Source organism: Pelodiscus sinensis, chromosome 22, assembly GCF_052426305.1.
Source record: "Pelodiscus sinensis isolate ZL-2025 chromosome 22, ASM5242630v1, whole genome shotgun sequence".
Taxonomy (NCBI): Eukaryota; Metazoa; Chordata; order Testudines; family Trionychidae; genus Pelodiscus; species Pelodiscus sinensis.
Genome location: NC_143073.1, coordinates 26814036 through 26826081, shown reverse-complemented (window position 1 = coordinate 26826081; position 12046 = coordinate 26814036). Strand labels below are relative to the sequence as shown.

General features: G+C 69.5%; 2 protein-coding genes across 2 annotated transcripts; one reads left to right on the top strand and one right to left on the bottom strand.

Moving 5' to 3' along the window:
- On the top strand, positions 1-3106 carry LOC106732333 (zinc finger protein 526-like). Its single transcript, XM_075916030.2, has 2 exons — positions 1-133; positions 676-3106. The coding sequence occupies exon 2, from the start codon at positions 679-681 to the stop codon at positions 3058-3060; it is 2382 nt and encodes a 793-aa protein (XP_075772145.1). The 5' UTR covers positions 1-133; positions 676-678; the 3' UTR covers positions 3061-3106.
- A 182-nt stretch (positions 3107-3288) lies between these two features.
- On the bottom strand, positions 3289-10703 carry GSK3A (glycogen synthase kinase 3 alpha). The gene is made up of 11 exons (XM_075916031.2): positions 10487-10703; positions 7266-7453; positions 7105-7188; positions 6727-6837; positions 6513-6643; positions 6150-6256; positions 5972-6069; positions 5706-5801; positions 5432-5618; positions 5263-5355; positions 3289-5130 (listed from the first exon to the last, which is right to left on the bottom strand). Exons 1-11 carry the CDS (start codon positions 10686-10688, stop codon positions 5063-5065), a joined length of 1365 nt encoding a protein of 454 aa, XP_075772146.1. The 5' UTR covers positions 10689-10703; the 3' UTR covers positions 3289-5062.
- Positions 10704-12046: the final 1343 nt, after the last annotated feature.

The following is a 12046-nucleotide window of genomic DNA, read 5'->3' as shown; positions in this document are numbered from 1 at the left end:
GCCGCCCCGCCCCCTCAGTATCGAGCCCGCTGATTGGGCCCCGCCGAGCAGACGCCCGCGACCAATCAGGAAGCGCGGGGCGGCGGGGTCCGGCCGGGAGGAGACGGAGCGAGGCGGCGGTGGCCGAGCCGGGGTGAGTGACGGGCCCTGCCCCCCCCGAAACACCCCCCGCGCCGGGCCCCTCCCCCACAATCCACCGCGCTGGGCCCCGCCCCCAGAACCCCCCGTTGGGCCTTCCCCGCAGAGCCCCCCAGAAACACCCCCGGGCCCTGCCCCCCCCGGGCCCTGCCCCCCCCCCGCTCAGCCCTGCCCCCCCCCTGCCCCCCCCCGGGTCTGGACTCTGCCCCCCCCCGCTCAGCCCTGCCCCCCCCGGGTCTGGACTCTGCCCCCCCCCCCGCTGGGCCCTGCCCCCCCCCCCGGGTCTGGACTCTGCCTCCCCCGGGCTGGGCCCTACCCCCCCCCGCTCAGCCCTGCCCCCCCCCCCGCTCAGCCCTGTCTCTCCCCCCGGGCTGGGCCCCCCCGACCTCCCCCGGGCTGGGCCCTGCCCCCCCGCTCAGCCCTCTCCCCCCCCCCCGGGCTGGGCCCTGCCCCCCCACGCTCAGCCCTGTCTCTCCCCCTGGGCTGGCGCCCCCCCCCCGGGTCTGGACTCTGCCCCTGACAGGTTCTCTCCCGCAGGCCATGGCAGAGGAGCTGCCCCCGTCGCTCTTCTTCCAGCACCAGTACATGTGCTCCGAGTGCGGCCTGCTCTACAACACGCTGGAGGAGGTGCTGATCCACCAGCAGAGCCACCTGGGGGAGCCCTGCCAGCCGGCCGGGCCCCCGCCCGAGAACCACTGCCAGTGCCTGGAGTGCGGCCGTGTCCTGCTCTCGCCCGACCAGCTGCTGGCCCACCAGAGCCTGCACCCCCGCCCGGCGCCCGCCGCCAGCCAGATCCACTACCAGTGCAGCGAATGCCAGGAGCTCTTCACTGCGCCCGACCTGTGGCTGGCCCATCGCCAGAGCCACAAGCCCCAGGAGGCCAGGACCCCCCCCGAACCGCCGGCCCCACCCCCGCCCGCCATGCACCCCTACGAATGCTCAGAGTGCGCCAGCCTCTTCCAGACGCCCGAGGAGCTGCTGGAGCACCAGGGCGAGCACTTCACCGAGACGGAGAAGGAGAGTGGGGAGCCGGCCGCGCCCGAGGGGGTCAAACAGGAGGCCCCCGGCTCCCCCGCCCCCTTGCAGCAGCCGGTGCCACCCCTGCTGCCCCCTCCCCGGGCCTGGCGCTGTGGTGAGTGCAAGCGGGAGTTCGGCAGCGCCGAGGAGCTGCGGCGGCACCGCCGGGAGCACACTTCGGAGGAGTTCCTGTGCGGCGAGTGCCAGCGCGGCTTCACCACGGCCAATCGCCTGCTGGCTCACCAGCGCGTGCATGTGGACGGCACGCACGAGTGCCCGAACTGCAGCAAAGTCTTCAAGAAGGCAGCCTCGCTGGAGCAGCACATGCGCATCCACAAGGGCGAGGCCCTGTACCTGTGCGTCGACTGCGGCCTGGGCTTCGGCACAGAGATGACCCTGGTGGTGCACCGCAAGAGCCACACCGCCAACCCCCTGCACCGCTGCGCCTGCGGCAAGTCCTTCAGCAACATGACCAAGTTCCTCTACCACCGCCGCACCCACGCTGGCAAGAGCGGGGCCCCGCCCCCCCGCGCTCGCGCCCCTGAGCCAACCCAGGTGCCGGAGCAAGAGGCAGCCCAGCCACCTGCTGCGGCCGGGGCAGTGAACGGCTTGCCGGTGCCCCCTGCGGCAGGCGGCTTCCTGTGCCCGCAGTGTGGCAAGGAGTTTTCCAGCCACATCCGCATGGTGCGGCACAAGCGGGTGGTGCACGTGCTGGAGCGCAAGCACAAGTGCCCCACCTGCGGCAAAACCTTCAAGAAGCTGGTGCATGTGCGGAATCACCTTCGCACCCACACTGGGGAGCGCCCCTTCCAGTGCACCGAGTGCGGCAAGACCTTCGCCTCCCAGGCCAACCTGATGCGCCACCACCTGACCCACACGGGCGAGCGCCCCTACCAGTGCGACGTCTGCCAGAAGCGCTTCACCCAGTCCTCCAACCTGCAGCAGCACCGGCTGCTTCACTCGGGTGCCGGCCCCTTCCCTTGCCAGGACTGCGGTGCCACCTTCTCCCGGGCCCACAAGCTGGCCCTGCACCGTGTCAGCCACACGGGCCGGTTGCCCTTCCAGTGCCCCGAGTGTGACCATTCCTTCGCCCGCAAGCGGCTGCTGGAGCTGCACCGCCTGGCCCATGCCGGGCGCGAGCCTCACCGCTGCCCGGACTGCGGCGCCCTCTTCGTCCGCCTGGCCAAGCTGGAGGAGCACCGGTGCGCCCACAAGAAGCTGTACCCGTGCCCGGCCTGCGGCAAGTGCCTGGGATCCCTGGCCAAGCTGGCGCTGCACCAGCTGGTGCACTCCGGCCAGCGCCCCTTCACCTGCAACCTCTGCGGCAAGGGCTTCACCAACCCCAGCGGGCTGAGCCGGCACCAGCAGCGCCACACGGGCGTGCGCCCACACAAGTGCCCGCTCTGCTCCAAGACCTTTGTGGCCGCCTCAGGGCTGCAGCTGCACCAGCGCACGCACACCGGGGAGCGTCCCTTCCCCTGCCCGGAGTGCGGCAAGGCCTTCCGCCAGGCCACCCACCTGCGGGAGCACCGGCGCCTGCACACGGGCGAGCGCCCCTACCAGTGCCCGGAGTGCGGCAAGGCCTTCATCCAGTCCATGCACCTGGCGGAGCACCGGCGCATCCACACGGGCGAGCGCCCGCACCGCTGCCCACACTGCGCCAAGACCTTCAAGACCCTCTCCAACCTGCGCAGCCACCGCAAGACCCACGGGGGGGCTGCCCCTGCCCTGCCCCCACCCGCCGCCACGCCCACCCAGACCATCATGTGCACAGAGTTTGGGGAGACCATTGCCATCATCGAGACGGCCGAGCCCCTGCCCCTGGTGGAGACCATCGAGATCTACCAGGCTGCCCTGGAGGGCAGCCTGCAGGTGGACAATCTGCAGGTCAATGCCTTCGTATAGGGGGCAGCCCCCTCCCTTGTAAATAAAAGTTTTGGTTTGGCCTGTTCGCCTGTCCTGGCCCTAATGCTGTCATGGGGGAGGGGGTCTCTGTGGGCCCCAGAGCTGCTGTTTGGGTACAGGGGCGGCCTGGCATCTGGCCCTGCCCCCCTTCCTGCTCATCAGTGGGGTGGGACCTACTCTGGAGCCCGGACAGCCCCCCACCCCCAGCTGTGGAATTGGTGGGGTAGGGTGGGGGGAGGGGAGCTGGGCTCTTTCCCACAGCCGCCTTGCTCTGAAGCAGGGTTGGGGTCAGCAAGCCAGCTTGGGAATGGTATTGCAGTGGAAGTCCCCCCTCCGTCCTGCCCCTTTCCCTGGTGCTGTGGGGGCGAGGGAGGGAGGGAGGGAACTGTCAGCAGTTAGTGGATGGGCTAATGGGGCAGCCAGCCCGGCACTGCTCACGGGGGAGCCATGGGGCTAGCGCGGTCTGATGGGGCTGGCTGGGCCCCTTTCCTGCCTGTGTTCTGAGCCCAGCAGCCATCAAGCAACTGGCGACCCGTCACTTCCTGTCTTGTCCCTCCCTTCCCCCCATTCGCTGGCAGGGCTACCCCAGCACCCAGCTCTTCTTGCCCTGCCCCAGCCCTGGGAGAAGGGGAGCAGCAGGCTGCCCCCCCAGCTGGCCTGTCTTGGGGGAACAGGCACAGAGCCTGACCCTGGGGGGTCTCAGGACTGAGGGCAGGCGGGAATCCCGGAGCCCTGGCTGGCTGCCCCCTGTTCCTCCCAGGGCGGGGCAGACCCCCCAGGGCTGTGTCTACATTGGCATCATTCCGCACAGAAACACGCTGCCTGCGTCCACTGGGGGGAGGTCTTGCCCAGAGAGATCAGGGCTTGTGCGAGAGCCATGACGCGCCCGCTCGGGGAGCAGCCCTCGTGCAAGAGGCCAGTGTGGACAGGCAACAGGAATTCCTTGCGCAAGAAAAGCCCGTGGCTAAAATGGCCGTCGGAGCTTCCTTGCACAGGCGCGTCCACACGTAGCCCAGTGCCAGGGGCTCCCGCCAAGAGCCCAGAGCAGTGGCCAGGGCAGGAACCAGGGGCCTGGGCACTAGGGGAGAGGCTTGGAGGTGGCACAAGCAGCATCAGACACAGCCAAGGGCGCCCTTTGACCCCTGCCAGCAGGGCCAGGCTGCACCTTGGTTGCCGCAGGGGGACAGAGTCCAGGGCTCCATACCACCAGGCTTGCCCACTGCACCTGGTGCAGGGCTCCCCCCCCCCCCCCAGGGGCCAGCAGTGCAGCTGGGTGAAGTGAGCTCCCCCCCACCGCCCCCGTAGCCCCCACAGCCTTTCATGCCAATAATTTATTGAACCGGTGCCTGTACAGAGCCAGAACGTGAGAAACTAACACACGGGGGGGGGGGGGGGCACACGGCTTAAGAAAACCCCTCTATGTACACAGCGCTCAGTAAAAGAAAGGGGATGGGGGAGGGGTATTTACAGGGGAGGCAGGAGGGGAGAGAAAGCCTCCCCTCCCCCAGAGAGCTGTGCCTTGAATGGGGGGAGGGGGGAATGCCCAAAGGTGGAGGGAGGGGCCCCTGGGGACACATCTATCCACAGCCCCTCCCACTACAGGATCCCACAGGCCCGGGCACTGGAGCCGCCCTGGGAGGGGGCTTGTTCCCAGCAGACAGGGGAGGGCCAGCCCCTGCCCCCCACCCTCCCCACACAGGGCAGCAGCACAGGAGACAGGGGGGGCATTAAAAACCAAAAGCAACTTAAAATGCAGAGGCCTGAGCCCTCCAGCCCCGCAGCAGCCAGAGCCCCTCCCACGGGGGCTGTAAAGTAGCATGGCCAGGCCCCCGCACCGAGGCCTCGTGGGTTAGCGGGGGGCAGCCTCTCCTGTGCCTGGCTGCCCCCCAGCCAATGGGAAGCAGGTGTCACGTGGTCCATGGGCACCGCCCCCGCCCCGTTCACAGTTCAGACAAGTCCATGGGGTGGGCTGGGGGTGGGAGGGGGCCTGCCCCCCAGCCCCTCAGGACGCATTGGTGATGGGTCCCGCGCCGTCACCTGGCGTCGCCTGGCTCCTGTCTGTGCCTGCGCCTGCGTGGAAGAGAGTCAGTAAGACAGGGCCGCCCCCTCTCCCCAGCCCCACCCTGCCAGGCAGTATACCCAGCATGCACTGCAGCCCAGCCCAGGGAGAACTGGGGGTCAGAAGGACTGCCCAGCACTCACCGTGTGTGGCAGAGGTGCACCCCAGCAAGCTGCTCTGGGCCCGCAGGTGGGGCGGGATGAGGGAGGGGTTGAGAGGGGGCTGGATTGCCAGTTCTGTGGGGGGAGAGCAGAAGGTCAGTCGGCCGCTAGCACGCCCTCCCTTCCCCCACCCCCGCCCCCCGGCACTCACCCACAGGGCTGAAGTTGAAGAGGGGGGGCAGGTCGCGCCCGTTGGGCAGGCGGGCAGTGGGTTCCCGCAGCTCGTCGAAGAAGGCGTTGGCGCAGGCCTCCAGCGGGGAGAGGCGGGTGGCGGGTGTGTACTCCAGCAACCGGCTGCACAGCGACACAGCCTCCAGCGGGGTGCGCGGCTTGAACACCTGGGAGGTCCGGGGCAGTCAGTCTGGGCACAGCTCGCCTGCCAGAGCCCCACACCTGCCCGCCCCACACAGCTCCTCCCCCAGTACCTTTAGCCAGGGGTGTGCTTTGATCTGGGGAAACTTGAACTCTGTGTAGTTGGGGTTCATCTCCCGGATCTGCTCCCGCGTCGGCGTCCCCAGCACCTGAGGGGGGCGCCTGTTACGACCACGTCCGTGTCCCCTCGGCTCCTCCCAAGCAGCGTGCCCCCCCACCGCCGTTACTGCGGCAATGGACCCTTCCGAGGTTCCAGGCGTGGCCCCTCCAGGAGGGAAGCAGGGACCCCGAATTCTGGGCTCCGTGGCTCAGAGCCTACCTTGATGATTTCCACCAGCTGGTCCACTCCGCTGTCCCCAGGGAAGATGGGCTGACCCAGCAGCAGCTCGGCCAGCACGCAGCCTGCTGACCAGATATCTGGGAAGGGACAGGGGCGTCAGGACTCCTGGGATCCCCCCTCGCTGCGCAAGGGGGCGGGGCTGGGGGGAGGAGCTCACCTATGTTGGACGTGTAATCGGTGGCCCCGAAGATGAGCTCCGGGGCACGGTAATAGCGGGAGCAGATGTAGGAGACGTTGGGCTCACCCCGCACTAGCTGCTTGGCACTGCAAGACAAACACCCATCGAGAGCGGCCCGGCCCAGCCCTGCCCCCCGTGCGCAGGCGGTTCAGACCCCCTGGGCGGCCCTCGCTCATGCGCAGCAGGACAGCTGTGCAGTCGCCTTGCCAGGGCCCTAGTGCGAGCGCTGCCTGGCGCACGGGCACACCCCCTCCCAGGCCCCCATTCATCGCACGAGGGCCTGAGCTGCCCTGCAGTGTCCCACGAGCCCAGGGCCTCTCGCACAAGGGCCCCAGCCCCCACCTGCCGAAGTCGCACAGCTTGAGCACGGCCGTGTCGGGGTCCACCAGCAGGTTCTGGGGCTTGATGTCGCGGTGGCAGACGCCCTGGGAATGGATGTAGGCCAGGCTGCGGAAGAGCTGGTACATGTACACCTAGGGGCAGGGGGAGGGGGAGACGGTCACCACCCGCCTGCTCCCTGGCCCCGCCCCCGGGCCCCGCCCCGCCGCCCACTCACCTTGACGTAGATGACAGGGATGGTCTGCTTGGCCTTGGTGAAGTGGCGGGCCACGCGGTACACCGTCTCGGGCACAAAGTCCAGCACCAGGTTCAGGTACACCTCGTCCTTCTGCAAGGGGGCTGGGTAAGCGGGACCCATGGCCCCCCCACGACCCCTCCCACTGGGAAAGGGAGCTAGATGCACCCCACTGCCCTACGAACTCTTCACACCTGGAGAGCGCCGTGGGCCCAGACAGCACCGCCATCCCCTAGGTCCCCCCAGCCGCTATTCAGACCCCGCCTCATCTGCAGCAGCCTGCGTGGGGCTCCCCCGCCCCGTGGGGCTCCCCCCAGCCCCTCCAGCTGCCCCCCCCAGCCCCTCCAGCTGCCCCCTGACCTTCTCCCCGCTGGAGTAGAAGAAGTAGCGCAGCCGCACGATGTTGCAGTGATCCAGCTTGCGCATGATCTGCAGCTCCCGGTTCTGGGGGGACACAGATAGGCTGAGCTGGGGGGCATGACAAGGATGGGCCCCCCAGCCCTCCCTGTCCCCAAGCTCACCTTGAAGCGCTTGTCCTGTAGCACTTTCTTGATGGCCACCAGCTCCCCCGAGTCAGCCAGGCAGGCCTGGTAGACCACCCCGAAGGAGCCATTCCCTATGACCTTGATATCCGAGTAGGAGACCTCTTGGGGGCGCTCTGGGCCCTGGCCGGGCGTGGCCACTACCGTGCTCACCTTCCCGCTGTCCCCTGGGGACGGGGAGCAGGTTAGAGATACAGCCAGGGACACCCACCCCAGCCCCTCCTGCTGCCCCCTGGGGACTGGGAGCAGGTTAGAGATACAGCCAGGGACACCCACCCCAGCCCCTCCTGCTGCCCCCTGGGGACGGGGAGCGGGTTAGAGATACAGCCAGGGACACCCACCCCAGCCCCTCCTCTGCCCCCTGGGGACTGGGAGCAGGTTAGAGATACAGCCAGGGACACCCACCCCAGCTCCTCCTCTGCCCCCTGGGGACGGGGAGCGGGTTAGAGATACAGCCAGGGACACCCACCCCAGCCCCTCCTGCTGCCCCCTGGGGACGGGGAGCGGGTTAGAGATACAGCCAGGGACACCCACCCCAGCCCCTCCTGCTGTCCCCTGGGGACTGGGAGCAGGTTAGAGATACAGCCAGGGACACCCACCCCAGCTCCTCCTCTGCCCCCTGGGGACGGGGAGCGGGTTAGAGATACAGCCAGGGACACCCACCCCAGCCCCTCCTGCTGCCCCCTGGGGACGGGGAGCGGGTTAGAGATACAGCCAGGGACACCCACCCCAGCCCCTCCTGCTGCCCCCTGGGGACTGGGAGCAGGTTAGAGATACAGCCAGGGACACCCACCCCAGCCCCTCCTGCTGCCCCCTGGGGACGGGGAGCGGGTTAGAGATACAGCCAGGGACACCCACCCCAGCCCCTCCTGCTGCCCCCTGGGGACGGGGAGCGGGTTAGAGATACAGCCAGGGACACCCACCCCAGCCCCTCCTGCTGCCCCCTGGGGACGGGGAGCAGGTTAGAGATACAGCCAGGGACACCCACCCCAGCCCCTCCTGCTGCCCCCTGGGGACTGGGAGCAGGTTAGAGATACAGCCAGGGACACCCACCCCAGCCCCTCCTGCTGCCCCCTGGGGACGGGGAGCGGGTTAGAGATACAGCCAGGGACACCCACCCCAGCCCCTCCTGCTGCCCCCTGGGGACGGGGAGCGGGTTAGAGATACAGCCAGGGACACCCACCCCAGCCCCTCCTGCTGCCCCCTGGGGACGGGGAGCAGGTTAGAGATACAGCCAGGGACACCCACCCCAGCCCCTCCTGCTGCCCCCTGGGGACTGGGAGCGGGTTAGAGATACAGCCAGGGACACCCACCCCAGCCCCTCCTGCTGCCCCCTGGGGACTGGGAGCAGGTTAGAGATACAGCCAGGGACACCCACCCCAGCCCCTCCTGCTGCCCCCTGGGGACGGGGAGCGGGTTAGAGATACAGCCAGGGACACCCACCCCAGCCCCTCCTGCTGCCCCCTGGGGACTGGGAGCGGGTTAGAGATACAGCCAGGGACACCCACCCCAGCCCCTCCTGCTGCCCCCTGGGGACTGGGAGCAGGTTAGAGATACAGCCAGGGACACCCACCCCAGCCCCTCCTCTGCCCCCTGGGGACTGGGAGCGGGTTAGAGATACAGCCAGGGACACCCACCCCAGCCCCTCCTGCTGCCCCCTGGGGACTGGGAGCAGGTTAGAGATACAGCCAGGGACACCCACCCCAGCCCCTCCTGCTGCCCCCTGGGGACTGGGAGCGGGTTAGAGATACAGCCAGGGACACCCACCCCAGCCCCTCCTGCTGCCCCCTGGGGACTGGGAGCGGGTTGGAGATACAGCCAGGGACACCCACCCCAGCCCCTCCTGCTGCCCCCTGGGGACTGGGAGCGGGTTGGAGATACAGCCAGGGACACCCACCCCAGCCCCTCCTGCTGCCCCCTGGGGACTGGGAGCGGGTTAGAGATACAGCCAGGGACACCCACCCCAGCCCCTCCTGCTGCCCCCTGGGGACTGGGAGCGGATTGGAGATACAGCCAGGGACACCCCTACCCCCACCCTGCCCTTCCGGCTAGGGATGGGCAAGGGAGGAGCTAGAAACACAGGAGAGATGCCCCCAACCCCCACCTCCCTTCCTGCTGTCCCTTGGAGTCAAGGGGGCCGTTAGAGGCATGGCCAGGGAAGCCCACAATCCTGACCTTGGAGACTGGGGGGGCAGAAACTCAGCCAGGGTCCCCTCTCCCCCATGATCCCATCTTCCCAGGGTCCAGGTTAGAGAGCCAGAATGCCCCACCCCCCACCAGCCCCAGGGCACATCTGCCACTGGCCTCTCTCCACTGCCCACACCACTCAGCCCCACTTGGGCCCCTGATACTGCCCCAGCCCCAACCCCTACATCTCCCCTCCGTCCGAAAGACACTGACCCCAACAGCCTCCCCATAGCACTACCACTTCTCCTGCTCCAGACAGTCCTCAGCAGGCAGTGACCACCCCAGGCGCCTCCTGCTCAACTAGTCCCCAGGGGGCCTCTGCAATGCCTATGGAGAAGCCTCAATCCTCACCCCAGGTACCCCCCCGCAGAGAGATGGGGTGTCCAGACGGGGGGCTCAGCCAAGCCCCTGAACCCCAACACCTACTGTCCATATCTAATGAGAGAGCCACTCACCAGCCTCCTGGCTCCTAATGTGACCCAAGAGCAGAGCCTGACCTCAGCCCTTCATTAGCTTCACCCCAGCTCCCCAGAGCCCCCTTTCCCCAAACAGTGGCTCCCTAGACCCCCAACGACTCTTCCAGCCCAATGCACCCAGGAATCCCAAACCGCCCTCCAATGGATGCCCCTTCTGCCCCCCGAGCTCCCTGGGAGCTGGGCACTTGGGCAGCCTCCCAGCTGCTTAGCAAAGCGCCCAAAGCTGGGTTTGTGTTTCTAAGGGTGGTGCCCATCCGCACAGGCCTCGGTGCGCAGAGCAGCATTTATTCCACACATGGATCACAAAATCATAGGGAACATTGACCGCCCTGTTCCGCCCCCCCCCAGCTCAGCCCCCCCGGGAATCACCCCCCCCCCAAACCTTCCCCTCGGGGCCACTCGCCCCCCCCCCCCCAGCCCTTCCGGCCTCCCGCCCCACAGCGCCCGGGGCCCTCGACTCCCAGCGCTGCACTCGTGGGACCCCCCGGCCCCCCCGGCCCCCCCGCAGCCCGGCCCCCCCGCTGCCCCCCCACTCACGGCCGAGTTTCAGGCCCGGCGGGAAGGCCCCGCCGCCCCCCCCCGGCCCGGGCCCCGCCGCCCCCGCCTTGCCGCCCGGCGCTGTCCCCGGGGGGGCCCCGGGCGGGGCGGGGGCTCCGGGGCCGGGGGGGGCCCCGCCCGAGGCGGTGTCGGCGAACGAGCTGGTCCGGGGCCGGGAGGGGCCGGCGCTGCCGCTGCTCATGGCGAGGCCGGACGGGGGGGGGGGCGGGGGCTGCCGGCCTGCGCATGCGCCGCCTAGCCCCGCCCCCTGCCGGCCGCGCGAGCCGCCCGGAAACCGAGTCCGGGCCACGCCCCTTCCACCGCGCGGGTCGCCGGGAAACGGAGTCCGGGCCCCGCCCCCTTCCAGCGCGCGGGCCGCCGGGAAATGTAGTTTCCTGAACCCCCGCCCTGAGGTCAAAAGCTCCAGGTTCCTGCCCCCTGTTGGAGCGCAGGGCCCCGCCCCCAGGGGGACGCTGCGGTTTCCAGCCCCCCCCCACGTGGTGCCCCAGCGCTTCCACCCCTCCCCCCGCTCCCGGGCGGGGGCAGCAGGGCCCGGAGATCCCCCCCCCGCACCCCCCAGGGCACGAGCCCAGCAGGCGGGGAAAAGACCAAAAGCTTCTGCCCCGCGGGGGGAGCGGGGGTCCGGGAGCGTCCTGGGCTCCAAGCCTGGCAACCCCCCCAGGGGCCATGGGGAGCCGCTCCCTGCCCTGGGGCACGGGGGGGGGGATTCTAGGTGTGACCCTGCCCAGGGCACGGGGGGGGGGGTTCTAGGTGTGACCTGCCCTGGGGCTCGGGGGGGGTTCTAGGTGTGACCTGCCCTGGGGCTCGGGGGGTTCTAGGTGTGACCTGCCCTGGGGCTCGGGGGGTTCTAGGTGTGACCTGCCCTGGGGCACCGAGGGGGGGTTCTAGGTGTGACCCTGCCCTGGGGCACCGAGGGGGGGTTCTAGGTGTGCCCCTGCCCCGGGGGGGTTCTAGGTGTGACCCTGCCCTGGGGCACCGAGGGGGGGTTCTAGGTGTGACCCTGCCCTGGGGCACCGAGGGGGGGTTCTAGGTGTGACCCTGCCCAGGGGGTTCTAGGTGTGACTCTGCCCTGGGGCACCGAGGGGGGGTTCTAGGTGTGACCCTGCCCTGGGGCACCGAGGGGGGGTTCTAGGTGTGACCCTGCCCGGGGGGGTTCTAGGTGTGACTCTGCCCTGGGGCACCAAGGGGGGGTTCTAGGTGTGCCCCTGCCCCGGGGGATTCTAGGTGTGCCCCTGCCCGGGGCACGGGGGGGCTGCTACGTGTGACCCTGCCCCGGGGGGGTTCTAGGTGTGCCCCTGCCCCGGGGGGGTTCTAGGTGTGACCCTGCCCAGGGCACGGGGGGGTTCTAAGTGTGACCCTGCCCAGGGGGGGGGGGGGTTCTAGGTGTGACCCTGCCCAGGGGGGTTCTAGGTGTGACTCTGCCCTGGGGCACCAAGGGGGGTTCTAGGTGTGCCCCTGCCCGGGGCACGGGGGGGCTGCTACGTGTGACCCTGCCCGGGGGGGGTTCTAGGTGTGCCCCTGCCCGGGGCACTGGGGGGG

Excerpts from the sequence above, each read along its gene's own strand:
- LOC106732333 (XM_075916030.2), top strand. The coding sequence starts at position 679 with ATGGCAGAGGAGCTGCCCCCGTCGCTCTTCTTCCAGCACCAGTACATG.
- GSK3A (XM_075916031.2), bottom strand. The coding sequence starts at position 10,688 with ATGAGCAGCGGCAGCGCCGGCCCCTCCCGGCCCCGGACCAGCTCGTTC. Across the intron at positions 7,454-10,486 it reads GCCGGGCCTGAAACTCGGCC|GGGACAGCGGGAAGGTGAGC; the intron begins GTGAGTGGGGGG and ends CCCCGTCCCCAG. Across the intron at positions 6,257-6,512 it reads AAGCTGTGCGACTTCGGCAG|TGCCAAGCAGCTAGTGCGGG; the intron begins GTGGGGGCTGGG and ends TTTGTCTTGCAG.